Source organism: Camelus ferus, chromosome 15 (assembly GCF_009834535.1).
Source record: "Camelus ferus isolate YT-003-E chromosome 15, BCGSAC_Cfer_1.0, whole genome shotgun sequence".
Classification (NCBI taxonomy): Eukaryota; Metazoa; Chordata; class Mammalia; order Artiodactyla; family Camelidae; genus Camelus; species Camelus ferus.
Window position 1 is genome coordinate 23,573,761 of NC_045710.1, and position 14,575 is coordinate 23,588,335.

The 14,575-nt window shown below is 37.8% G+C and overlaps 1 protein-coding gene across 9 annotated transcripts in view; it reads left to right on the plus strand.

The window, feature by feature from the left end:
* Positions 1 to 14,575, plus strand: part of RASGRP3 (RAS guanyl releasing protein 3) — a 97,558-nt gene that overhangs the window by 52,795 nt on the left and 30,188 nt on the right. For all 9 annotated transcript variants that reach the window (XM_032497333.1, XM_032497329.1, XM_014565772.2 and 6 more), the window contains 6 exons: positions 5,490 to 5,627; positions 8,501 to 8,692; positions 9,710 to 9,812; positions 11,644 to 11,706; positions 12,262 to 12,393; positions 13,638 to 13,785. In XM_032497333.1, the coding sequence (XP_032353224.1) occupies positions 8,623 to 8,692; positions 9,710 to 9,812; positions 11,644 to 11,706; positions 12,262 to 12,393; positions 13,638 to 13,785 (516 nt within the window). In that variant the 5' untranslated portion in view covers positions 5,490 to 5,627; positions 8,501 to 8,622. The remainder of the gene's footprint in view (positions 1 to 5,489; positions 5,628 to 8,500; positions 8,693 to 9,709; positions 9,813 to 11,643; positions 11,707 to 12,261; positions 12,394 to 13,637; positions 13,786 to 14,575) is intronic.

Here is a 14,575-nt window from a genome sequence, read left to right on the forward strand (position 1 = left end):
GGTAACAATGAAATAGCAAAATTTAGCTGTGTTTTATTCATTACTGGGTTTCTGGAGTGGGGCCTGATCTTCCAGAGTTCATTGGGTAAAGCACTCAGCACAATGACTGGCACAGGAGCACTCAAAAAGATGACTTCCTCCTCCTCTTCTTCCTCTTCCTTCTTCTCCTCCTTCTCCTGTATCATCATCACCACTATCATCATCAAAGTCACTCTGAAATAAATGAACAAAGGGTGAGGAAATGTGACCTTATTTCAAGGGATTTGGAACCAGGTCCTTCCAGGTATTAGTGCCACAGACAGAATAGTTATGAATATAATATTGGCATCTTCAAGAGAAGAAAATATTGATATTTAAAACAAAACTATTTTCCTGAAGTTTAAAATTTTAATTAAATTTAATGAGTTAAACATTTCCTAGTTCTGGGTCTTATTTCGGGGATATTATTTACAATTTGAACACTGGAGTTGCCATAGTAGGTCATAACCTTTCTGTGTAGTTGAATGTGTCCATCTGGAAACCTTCTGATTGCAAATGTCTTATACAAGTAAATTCTCTTCTGTGTTCAGCCCCAGCCAAATGCTAGGAAAACACCTCCTTTGTTGGACCTTAGAATTTCATTTTATTTATTACTAGAGCTTCTTCAAGACTCATTTCTCATTCAATTCATGTCAGGTAGCCATAAATATGTTTGTTTGGTTGTCAATACTAAATGCTGTTAACCAAGAAAAAATAAATAAAATGCAGTTTAATCTTGTTACCTAATTGTTACTGAAAAATGCAACAAGGCCTTGTGAGATGAGCTCTGAGCTGGTTATTGACTTGTTGTTCAGTGTTTGGTACCAGTGAGTCCCTGAATTGTCAAGCTTGCTGTAATAATAATGGTTATTCATTTTTCAGACAATAGGGCCAGTGATAGAATGCTTAGAAGCTAAGCACAGGGAATAGTAAACATTTGTTCCAGACAATACCTAGAAATTTATCTAATAGGCAAGATATAACAACAGCTAACATGTGTCTGGGTAGTGGAAAAATATATAAATTTTTGGAATCAGATGGACCTAGTTTTGCAACATAACTAGTAATATGATATGGATAAGAAGTTTAACCTCTCCAGGTCTCAATTTCTTCCTCTATGAAATGGGGAGAATAATACTTAGCTTTCAGGATTATAAGATTTAAACATAATATAGGTAATTTTCCCAACAATAAGTCTATCACATATGCCAACAATTATTTCTAGAGGCTATTATTATTTTGTTTTTAAAATTCAGGACAATGTTGATTATTAACGCTCCATTAGTAAAAGAGCTTTTTTTGTAGGAAAAAATAAACAAACAATAACAAATACAAATTGAAAGCCCAGGAAAACCTCATTGTGAGATTAAATAAACCCATCTAAGCCAGGAATGAAAAAAAAAATTACCTTTAGAACTGAGAAATTCAGTATATCCATGGCTATTCCCTCCAATCAGTCTTAAATAAACTTCAGGGATATCACTCCACTATCCATAAATGTGGGATACTTTCTTCTATGGGTCATTATCACAGCCCGTTTGAGGTGTTTAAACTTTGCTATAAGCATTGGACTCATTTTCTAAGTTCATACTATCCCAGTTGGTTTGTGATAGAATCAATTTCAACAGTACTGGCAATGAGACTATGACGGAGGACTCTGGCAAACGTAACTGACTGGAGGAGATAAATTCAAAGAACTGAGAGGTGATGTTGAAGGAAATGAGAAGGAAAATTAAAAATAAAACAAGACCAACACAGAAATAACTAAAGAATGCCAAATGTGAATAGTGAACTGAGAAAAAAAGCAATATATCTTGTGATTTGTGAACTTTTTAAAAATAACTTAAAAATGAGGGCATTGGAGATTGTGCATAGTGGGTCAGAGCTACAGAAATTCTGGCTTGGAGGGTAGAGAACATGGGAATAGTGGCTGAGGCTGAAGTTGCCGGAAAGAAATATCCCAGAGCAAGTCAAAAGGGTGGGAGGTAAATTATTTCTTTATTATAATTTCACTTCCAATCATGTCTGTCTTTCTTTTCCCCATTTCAAGCAAAGCTAAGTGAAATTGGAGCAGGGATCCATGCCATCATGAAGAAACCACCAAGCCAATGCCAGCCATGCTTTAGCTCTGAGGTTCATAATTATGGAAACTTACGTGACTAGACTATAACAGCAGAAACTCAGAATTGCCTGCTCCATACAAAAGAAAGTTACCATATAACTTGTTCCAGAAAAGTTACCTTAAATAATTTTAGAAACATGACACAAGTGAGTGATCTCACCCAAGGAATAAGGAACACTAAACTTCCTCTCAAAACAAATCAGCCTTCTACTCTGGATGGAAATAATCCCAATGCTTCTGGTTTCTTTCTTCTGCTCTACACCGTATATTTTGTATATTTTCTCCTCTTGATAAACCTCAGACATGTCTCCATGAGACCTTCCAGGGAATGACCTTGTCTCCTTCTTAGAGTAAATAAAAGTCACCACACAGGAACTTCCTTGACTTCCTGTTATCAAAAGGACAAATACTCCTGTATCTGTACCCATTTTTTCCCCCTTTCCTGCTGTTACATTGAAAGAGGTGAGCCTCTGCTTTATCAAAGTAAATCTCTCCACTGTGCATAGTCCATCATTTTTGTCTTTCCAGAGCCTTTGTTATGTAAATTCTCTTTTTCGTGCCCCTTAAATTTCTCCTTCCACTAATTCTTAGCACTTAAACGTGATTGGGCAAGTGAGGAGTCTGTAACAGATATCCAGAAACTAACTCAACATTCTCCTTAAGATATCTCAGCAATCCCTAACTCAAAATGTCCAAAAGTGAGTTCATCATTTGCCCCTCCTACTTCCTACTCCTTCCCTCTTCCTTCAATTTCCCAATCTCAGGGGGAATGGCTCCACAACTCAACCAAATATCTAGCTGGAAATCTGGAAATTATCCTTGATTTCTCCTTTCTGCTCATTCCCCAAAGCCATCTGACCAGCAAATCTTGCTGAATCTATCCTCAAAAAATATTCTGTAACCAACCACTTTTCTCCATCTCCATTGCCACTCATTGGTTCAGATAGCTATTTTCTCTTGCCTGGATGGTTATAATTGGCTACCAACTGACTTCCCCATCATTAGTGTAGGTCTTTACTAATCTTTTCTCCATACTACAGCTGGAGGGATCTTTTAAAAGTCCACATTTGATCATGCCACTCCCTTACTCACCATTAAAACAATGGTTTCTTATTGCCCTTCAAATAAAGTCCCTACTCCTTAATATAGCTTTCAGGACTGTTCACGAGCTACTCCTAATGACTTTTTAGTGTCATCTCTTTCCCCATTCAGTACTTCAGTCATTCTAAATGTCTTTTAACTTTTCTTAATTGCCATCTTCCCACACATTCTTTGCCTAGCTAAAACTCCTCTGGCTCCTAGACTATATCAGTGCCCTGCTACCTTCATAGGATAGTTTGTTGTAATTATTTGTTTAAGTCTTTGCTAGAGTATAAGAGCAAGAACTGTGTCTGCCTTGCTCACCAGTTTATCCTGTCTGCTTGCCTCCAACCTCCTCTACCATCCATTCTAGTACCTTGCTTGGTATCTGGCATCTAATAGATCCTCAGTAATTATTTGTCAAAAAAATTAATTATCTTTCATAGTTGTATTATTTCTCTTACTGAACTCAATAATCTCCTGTGGAGTCTCAGAGAATATAATCACAGCACTTTCAAAATCTCATGTCTGTGGTGAAGAAGAAAGATTAATTAAGCTTGAATGTTGCCAGAACAAATGCTATGGCACATTCATTGTTAATCCTTAAGGCTTCAAGGTTTGTAATAATTACCACTCATCTTAACAGAGGATTTAGGCATTTGGAGAAACCTCCTTGTCTCCATATGAAGATCAAATGAGTGCAGTGACACACATATGGTTATTTATATATATGCCATTAGGAGGGAAGAGTCAAAGAGTTTTGTTTGTTTTTTTCTTACAATAGAGGTAATGCTGTAGACAAGACTATCTTAAGAAGTTCTAATATGGCCAATACCAGTTCACAAATATTTCTTGAATACTTACTAGATATAATATTTCACCTTATAAATTCTGTAATCCTAGAGCCAGGGGGAACCTTTACTTTTATTTTGGCATATTTCTTAGACACTGTCTGGGAATTTAGTCTACAGCATCTCTGACAGGCATTACTTTACTTCGGCTTGAGCACTTTCAGGAATGGGATTCCACTGCTGGTGAGGCCACCTGTCCCACTGCTAGATGCCCTAGTGTCACAGTATACTTTTCTCCTATTTCCTTCTCCCTTCTCTAAACTAACATCTCTCTTCCTGTCACATCTAAACGTTGATCCTCTACTTCACCTTATGTCCTCAACTTAAAAGCCTGTAAATACTGGGAGGGAACAGGAAGCGTGGACAAAGGGAGACACCTTCCCAGCGTGTTTTGCAGGAGAGACGGTGGGTGCATTTTATGTTACCTCACCAGCTCCTTAAACAATCTAGTAAAGTAAGCAGTGTTAATGGCATTTTCCTTAGAGTAGTAATGGGGTTTTACTCAAAGTAGTAAAACTTTCCCCATTTGTCTATCTAATGTTGAAATCCAATTTGTAAAAACTCTAAAGGTTCTGAGTTAAGAGCCTGGGTGCTAATTAAGATCTGTTCATGTACAGTTACATGGAATTGGCTCCTTTTCCCTATTGCCAAAATTGAGAGCAGAGTTCTTATTGTCTTAGACAACTTCACAAGGATTTTTTGAAGACAGAGTCTCTGCCAGTCATGTTAATGAAAGTCTTTTTGCTGCATGAACACATCATGGCCTTTGGAAATCACACCCAACAGAACTCTATTGCCTTTTTGAAGTGAGACCTTCTCTCTTAGGAATAATTCAAGCCCTAGGGGAATTTCAGCTTATTGTGTCCTTTTCAGACTTGTGAGAAAATGTTTATGCTGAGGAGCAATAATTTTCACTGCAGCCAGAGAGTATCTATCAACACGAAAGCAAGTCCTAAGCATCAGGAGACTAAACAACCTGGACTAAAATAACATTGACCTTCACGTTGAGACAGTCGGGAGTGATTTAGGGTCAGAGTTTGATGATCACCACAACAAACTCTTTTAGAGATTTACTAACATTCCAAAGTCAGTGTTTGGAAATTCTTAATGAGAAATTCACTGACAGAATATTTGGGCTACAATAGTATTTTACACTATGTGTATAAATTTTGGTTTTGTCACATTTGTAGGTTATTCATAGATCAAATTTTTTTTAATTATTTGATTTTTAAAATAGCATGACACCAAATAACTGTTTTGAATGTATTCTCTTTTTGATTAACTTTGTTAGTAACATTTAGACAAAAATCTCAAAAAACACTTATAATTCAAGGTTTTTGGAAATGCTTGAACACAATGTGGATTATTTGGTGTTTCTATTATTTAACTCTGGGGATTTCTTTCTGTTTTTTAATCAGGTTCTCCAAAGGACTTATTTGAGTTGGGTAAACCAGTTCAGCAGACTGCATCTCCAATGCTTTTTCCAATGATGATAACTGCCCTTAAAATCCTTTCAGACCTGGATATCTATCTATGTGAGACCAATAAGTATTTTGGTAAGTATGTCTTAACTATTATAGATTACTGTATGTAAGAAATACACCAAAATAATTATTCCAGAAAAACTAAAAGTAACATGACATTATGTTAACAAGAGTTCTTTGTATGAGGAAATTATAGGTAACTTTTTTTTCTTTCCTATTTCATTATTGTCTTACTTAAATGATAAATGTATATTGCCTTTACAATAAGGAAGATTTACTTTTGAAAAAGCAGTTGTAGGCACAGTAATATCCACACATATGAAATGAGATCTCAGGTACATGTGCAGGTGACAGAATACTAAGCAGGGACACAGACACATCTACTAATTGCAGAAACAGACTGTAACCAGATAGCCTGGCCCACCTGGCTCTCACGTACTGGCTTCTCTGCAGATCACAAATATAACTCCAAACATGGTGACAGGTCTTTGGTACCAGATTATTTATAACCCCTTGTGGAAAGTCGACATCTTCCCCAAACAGATGAGTTGAATAATTTTGGTTTTAACCTAAAAACTAGTTTAGTTAATCTAGGGTGTTTGGTTCTAAGTAATACATTTAATATTCAGTGACAGGAGTTAACAAGATAAAAAAATGTCTGTTTAGGCATGAAGGTAATCAAACTTGTCAGTTGTCCAGTGCTGACTTGTAATTGGTTTGACAGAATTTACATTAGGGAAATCAGAGAAATGCTGCCCCAAAATGTCCTGGAAGAGGTACCAAGTTCTTCTTATGACTAGAGTATATGCAGATCCTATCACATCTAGAAAGCTGGCAGAAAGTCTAGAAAACTTCTGTCCCAGTGATGTTTACTGAAAGCTGATTTAAATTAGTAAAACAAACTAAAAAGCCACCTCTTAAAATTTATAGTATACATTCATACTAATATATATACATATTCAAAGAAAAACTTCTTACAATTCGTATTTTATTCACTTCTTTATCTATCCATCCACTCATTCATTAATTTAGCAAATGCTTTCTCGAATATCTTCTATATAAGAGGCAAAATCTTAGGAGTTGGGGAGTACACCAGAGAACTAACAGAAAAATCCATGTGTTCATGGAGCTTACGTTTATAGTGCTAGAGAGATTAAAAAACAAATAGACAAGTAAAATATATAGTGTGTCAGATGGGGATAAGTGTTAGGAGGAAAAATAAATCCAGAAAGTGAGGTAGGGCATGCCAGTTGGGAGGTGGGTGTGGAGAGTGAGGTGCTGTTGTTTTAAATTAGGGTGGTCGGGAAAGGCCTTACCAATAAGGTAACTTGGTTAAGTGATGTAAGTGTTGGTTCCAGACAACTTCAATATTCCTCTCTTTCACAAATCTTTTGAGCAACAGAAGTGGGACAGCACTGATCCACTGTATCTGTTATTTTTATTGCATATGTGAAATAATCATTCTTTTCATGCTTTAAGAGTTTTGTATCTTCAGCACATGAATATTGCTCTTACACAGCAATAATACACAGTAAGCATGTTTACACTAGAGTTATATAGCTGGTGAACAGACTCATTCAGATGCCAGTCTTTTAGTGGTACCATTAAACTAACACAGCCGCACATGTGAACATTAGGTGTTTTTCTATTCATTCATGTGTTTACCTTCTCAAGTTGACTATGAGCTCACTGAAGGCAGGGATGAGACAATGCTATGTTCACCTTGGCAGCCTTAATGCCTCACCTAGTGCCTAGCAATTGTCAGGTGCTCCATGATTACTAGCTGAATAAATAAACTTTGAGAGTAAAATAGACATTGACTTTAGGTTCAAGAGATTCCCAATGGCCCACATATACCTACTGAACTGCCCAAAGTGGGTAACTGACTTATATCATGATGATTTCTCAATTTCTCTAAGCCTTATACGGAGCTGGCATTAAGGACTTACTCTGTAAAATAAAATGATGGTGTGTTTTCAGCAGGGATACTTTCTGTATAAACAACTCTGAGAGGTTGTTTCTAATTCCATTTTCCCCGTGACAGTGCTATGAAATGAGACAGCTGTCACGCTCACATTTTTCTTTTACCTCTGTGACAGATTCCCTGGTTCATGTCCTCTTTCTGAGATGGTGTGGAGTGATACTCTTCAGACTAGATTAGGGGGCAAAATTATGACAGCTTATGTTAGCCACACTTGGGAGAGCAATAAAAGGGAAAGAGGGAAACAAAAAACTTTATTTTATAATGGAGTCCTGATTCTAGTTCTTAATAGTTAATGTGGTTTTGGACCAGTTGCTGAATGTCTGTGAATTCCATGACCTTGTCTACAAACTGGGAATAATATTTACTCCCTCGCACTATTGTCAAGAAGGTCAAGTTGGATAATATATATATAGCGTTTGTTATGGTGCCTGGCACAAAAGGTGGGTGTTTAATCGATTATTATTAGTATTTTTACCACTACTACTAATAATATTACTATTAGAGAAGTTAGGTAAATAAGATGGTTTTCACCAGTTGTTGAACACTTATATGATCACTGAAGATAATGCTCATAAATATACTTGCACTTTAAAGTTTATCTCCCTTTATATATTTGTAATAATATTAAGCCAAGTAATGTTTATAATAATGTACTCTTGAATGTCTTTATCACTTAAGTATATGAAGAAAGTGTAAGATGTTGTATCAAAAAAAAATTCAGCTGCAAAATGGGATGGTATTTAATAGGGAATGTCTCCATGTTCTCAGAGCACCAGACATGCAAAGGAACAGCTCAGCAGGCGTTCTGCCATCATGGTGGTCGATGCAATCCCTGCCCCTCTGATACTTTTCTCACAGAAATGTAAAGTCAGTGGAAGTCATTATCTTTTCAGGTAGGAAAGTGATGCTTTAATTGTTGGCAGAACTCTAGTCTGATAACCTTTTCCTCCTCTTTCTTTAGAGTCTTGAGGCTCCAGGACAAAGCCCACCACTAGGCACAAACATCACCAGCTTGCATGATTATGGAGATGGTCTGTCTGATGTTGAAAATGTCCCTAGTTTTTTGACAACGGCTAAACAACCATGGGGTCAAGTGGACTTGGGAAAGCGGCAACATTAGATGAACTGCTGAGCACTTGCATTGAGATGTTTGGTACGTGCCTTTTCTCCCTTTTGTACATGTTGATACTATTACTTTCCCCTTGTTCAGATGCAAGTGTTGCTGTGGAACAGAATTCAGTCTCCATACTTTGGTATTTAGGGCCTTTCTGATTGACCCCAATCTGTCTCCCCATTAGCACTGCCTCTGCAATTCCTTCCCTGTAGTGCCTGTAGCTAATACCCCAGCCATACTGTTCACTTGATGTTCCCAGAGCACTTCCTGCATCTTTCTACCTTCGTGCCTTGATCATTCTCCTTCACTGCAACTCTGCTTCAGGCTCATTTCAGAGGCCACCTCAGATGTCCATACCACCGTTCCCAGTCTCCCCTGTCAGGAGTGCTGATTGCGTCCTCCACCACCCGACAGCCCTTTGACTTTCTCATGGTGCATGGTATATGCCACTGTGATCATTTCTTGGTCTTTTGGCTTAGATATCTATAAGTAGCACCATCTCCTGCATTCTCTATGTGTGTGTATGTCCTGTATCTCCTACTAGGCGATAGACTGTACAGCTGTATGCTTTTTCATGTTGTTTATGTATCTACCTCAGCATTTTGGATTATTCCTTGCACAAACAGAGTCACAAAGAAGTTGCTTGTTGAACTGTTGTTATAAGAAGAGTTAAACCAGATAGATTAGGGTTGCCGGATAAAATACAGGATGATCAGTTAAATCTGAATTGCAGATAAACCACATATCTAGTATAAGTATGTCCTGAGTAATGCATTGGACACACTTATGCTAAAAAATTATTTGTGGTTTATGTAATTCAAATTTAACTAAGTGTCCTGTATTTTTACTTGTGAAATTTGGCAACCCTAAACCAGACGAAGGGTGAGACCTACCCACTTAATTTGCAAGGAAATACCAGAAAAAGTAGGAGGAAAACGATACTTGAGTCCAACAAGAAATTTTTGACACTAACATTTCTCTACTGCTATTAGAAAAAGAGAAAAGTAGTACGTACTGTTGTCTCCTCACCCCTTAATTTATTTTATTTTTTAACAGATGACAATGGAGAGCTGAATAATAGTTATCTGCCAAGAATAGTTCTACTGATGCACCGATGGTATTTATCTTCCACTGAACTGGCGGAAAAACTTCTCTGCATATATCTTTTCAACTACTGTGTAATTTTTACAATCATAAATCAAGTTCTGTATTTAGATAAAGTGTCTAACCAAAGCCAGTAAATTAAGATGAATAAACAGTCTTCAGTCAGTTATCCAGCTGTTTTGTGAATATATATAGATGTCTAGACAAAACAGCTGGATGATTGACCAAATAGTTGACTATCCATCTGGATGTTTTGGCTCCACTTGAAAATAATCACTAGATATAAAATGAAACAGGAGCTGTAGGCTGAATGTTTCTAGCTTGTCTTAAACATTTCTGTTGTTAGTACAATGAAAGAGTATTTAAGACTAATTTGAGAGCTAATTTATTCCTTTCAAGAAGGAAAAATGGTGGACCTAGAGGATACATTTTAGACATATGGAAATGACAGCCAAAATAGTATGATCTGGCTCAGGCATAAACACCACTTAAATTTTCATATCTTCCCTTGCTGGCAAGACACAAGGAACATTCTAGCAGATTTATTATAATTTGTCAATAAGTATTAATTTTAAATTTTCTTCTGACATAAAAGCAAAAAAAAAAAAAAAACCCCACATAGTTAGAAACCCATTTATAATAAGGGCTTTTAGCAGTTCACCACTTTTGTACATGGTACAATCCTAAAAGGTGGTTAAAAGCCAGATGACTGAAAATGGCTACAAAATAGTCTAACATTTATAAGGAGGTTTTATTCCCTGAGATCTAATGTTTATTATATAATCACTAATGTTGGTTCCTACAGTCTCTGCCTGCTTCACGCCCAGGGGTCCTACAGGTGAGTAAGAAGCCTTGCCGGGCAGAGGGTACCTAAGAGGGAGGGGGTCCATCAAGTGTCATTAGGGCCAGCAGGGCTCCTACCTGTTCAATTCATGCTTCCGCCACTTTCTACTTCCCTCCATCATTCCCCCAACCTCAGGGCAGAAGAGGATGTGAGAGAGGATAAGGGGACATTCACCCTGAACAGAGGTCCCACGAAGTGAGGAGGGTCCCCAGTGATCCAAGAGTTCCACGGGTCCCAGTGTTGAAGGGAAGTGCATAGGGAAAGACAGAGGGAATTGACTCAGTCTGGCCCCATCCTTCCTCAGGATTCAAACAATGTCCAAAAAATGTGCCCACAAACAGCATTCTCATCATTAGCAACGTCCACTGTTACATGAAACGCAAACAAAATGAGACATTTAGGCAGAGCCCAATATCTGAAAGTACAGATTGTACGGAAGTTGAAACTGCCTGTGAATTACCATTTCTTCAGATTTTCTGCCCTTTGGATTCCTTGCTCACTGCATATCCACAGTGTCCTGGCATATATAGCAGGAGCTCAATAAATATTAGTTAAAAAGAGTATGAACAAATAGACTTGAGACTAAATCACAACCCCACCTGTGTATTAACATACCTGAAAATAACATTTTCAAATACTAAAGAAATTAGAGTACTTATATAAAGCATTCATCCTATATTACAAAATCTTTTTGGCTAAAATGGTGCCTCTATGTACTATCAAATCTAAATTATCTATAGTTGGTAATATATTTGTAATGACAGTTGACAGTCATTACTTGGTAAGTGCTCAGGAAGGTGAAACTCATTTTTTAAGTGGCATCTCTTCCAGACCAAAAAATACATCCCAGAGCAATAATACACCGTTCTAATTATTCAGTGCTGATGGCATCAGAACCCACTTCTCTCCCTATTTGAATATCCACATAACCCTAATATTCCTACTATGGCCTTCTTATTAGAACTTCATCTAAATAGATCAAACAGCTGCAGGTCTGTTCAAAGGAAACAAAGTACAAGCATTTTTTCTTTAACTAATGTACGTATCGAAATGCCAGTGGAGAAAGCTGTGATGAATTTCGATTAAAGATCTGCTACTTCATAAGGTAAATACTTAGAAATTTAATTGTCTTGTAGTTTCTGATTCTGGAATTGTTGACAGTTTCCTTTTCCCCAAACAACAGACTTAGTCTGACAATAGAATTGACTCAAATTCCCCTTTTATTGATTTTGTTTAAGTTGGCCCTCCTCTGTTCCTTCGGGGTAGAATTTAGCTTTCTTTTTGACTAGAAATCAAGCAGTGATCAATGTGATTAGGGAATGAAGCCAACGTTCAGAAAGAGTACATTCTTTTTTTTTTTTTGTCTACTCCCTCACCATACACATTCCCACCTACTTGCCATGAGTTGAGAGAAAAATTTTCTCTCAGCTGTGGTTCTAAAGAGAGAGTCAGAAAGAGTGGCTCAGAGTGGGAGAGGTGGACTTGGGTCCTTGATTGAAGAAGAGACGAGTGAGATTCAATGTGATTGGTGAGGGATCAAAGATCGCTAACTTGGGATGTGGTCCCAGATGTGTTGTTAAATGTAATCTGTAAAAACAATAGTTTCCATAGAAGTCTACTTAAAATCTTCCGATTGTCAAAAATACTTGGTGCCTTTCAGGTACTGGATTCTGAAGTTTCCTGCAGAGTTTAATTTGGACCTCGGTTTGATCCGTATAACTGAGGAGTTCCGGGAAGTAGCTAGTCAACTGGGATATGAGAAACACGTCAGCCTCATTGACATATCCAGCATGTAAGAGTGGTGTAAGCTTCTTTCAAACAAGATGAGTCCACTGTTTTGGGGAGGGAGTAGTGATGACCCCACTTGACCTCCATGCACACCATTTCAGAATCAAGGTGTGCTTCTTTGAGGAAAGGCTTGCTGCAATGAGCATAGCCCCACTGGACATAGTTCATCTCTCCAAGTTTCAGTTTCTTTATTTGCAAAGTGGGGATGGTACTTTTCTCATGGGGTTATTATAAGCATCCAATAAATACAAAAGATTATGTCTGAAAGCATTTGGCACATGATAGATGCTCAGTACCTAGTTACTAAATCTAGCTAATGTCTCATGCCTTTGCCACTCATAGTGTGTTCTGTGGGTCAGCAGCGTTGGCATCACCTGGGGGCTCAATAAAAATGCAGACTCTCATGCTCCACCTTACACTGCTGAATGGAACTATAGTTTAATAAGATCCCCAGGTGATTCATATGCTCACTCAAGTCTGAGATGCTCTATACTGTGGTGCTTCTGAGGTCAGCCTGAGGCTGTACAAATGTTGTCCATAATTGTATCATGAACTGATTAGCTCAGTTGTTAGGAACTTAGTGCTCATTAGGCTAGCATTTTATATCAACTAGTTAACTTTGCAGACAAAACTATTTTAGGTCCCTAAGTATGGTTATCCATATTACAAATATATGCTCTTGTGTCCTAGACATTCACACCCTAGTCTGTTTTCCTAGAAAACTTCTTCAAGAGTGATCAATGGTGAGCAATCCAGGAATCATTAGGGATACTGTTTAAAATACAGATTATTCAGATTATTCATTCCTAGTAAGTCAGAATCTCTGGTAGCGAGGTCCAGGCCTTTGTCTTTATACAAGCTTTTCAGATAGTCTATATGTTGCTGAAGCATGAGAACCAGCTTTTGGTGATCTCCATGTACCTTAAATCACCATTTATATATTGATAAACTCCCTAATGTATATCCCTAGCCCTAACCTCGGCCTTCTGATCCAAACCTTTCACAAGAAAGGCCAAGTAAGAGATTTTGGATGGATCAGTGCAAACCCGCCCTATCTGGAAAGACACTTGAAGTTTATGTTCTATTGGCAATGGGTCAGTGGTTTTCTCTTCAAATATGGAGGGCAGGGCATGTATTTTGCACAAGCCCCTGGAAGCAGGCCACAAGTTACAGAGTCAGTAGGTTAATAACTTCCATTGAGTGAAATGGGCTTTCAGCACATTGACCAGACTCACTCTTCTTTTATAGTCCTTCCTATGATTGGATGAGAAGAGTCACACAGAGGAAAAAAGTATCCAAGAAGGGAAAAGCCTGTCTGCTGTTTGACCATCTGGAGCCCATTGAATTGGCTGAGCACCTCACTTTTCTGGAGCATAAATCTTTTAGAAGGATCTCAGTAAGAAACTGGACATTTATTCCTCCAAGGATAACAACCACCATGCCAACTTTCCCAAGAGCTGCGTTTTCATTCTCTGAAGTGTTGGCAGCCTCTGTCACTGTGCTCCACTGGAAAAGTGCCCTTACTTCACAGGAACAATCCCTTTTAACCAAAGATAAATATTATCCTGTCTTTATTTTATGGCTCAGGAGCTATATTTCTGTCGCTATTTTCAATGTCTCCTTTCATAGGATTAAAGCATGGTTTTCTAAATACTCAGCAGAGATTGAACCATTCAAAGTTTTTATTTAGCTCCATTGACTGCTCCCAAGTGAACATGTTTGGCTGGGCCCTTTATTTGGGGGGAATAAATATTTATTTAGGTTGGGATTTGTATAAATGCCTAATTATGGGTATAGGCTGAAAATAGGAATCGTAGGCTTTCAGGAGAATCTCAGCATCAGGTTGTTTCTTTCCCAGGGATGGAGATCCTGGATTAAATTTTTCTTTTCAACTCTGCCTTGATAGCATTCCTTCTCTTCACCCCTTTTCTTTCTCCTGACTATGATCTCTTCCTAGCCACCTATTCACTATTCACTGGCTGTATTATTTCCACAATAGTTCACAATCAGCCTTTGTCTTTGTCTCACCAAGCTCTGGGGAAGTCACTCTTTCTTTTCCAAAATGCCAAAGAAGAACATGAGGTTAGAAGTACAGGATTTCTGAAAGATATTCTTTTCACTAAATAATCCTACTTGGAGAGGACCTTATCTTTCTCTACAGACAGGCCATAAGAGGGAACCCCCTG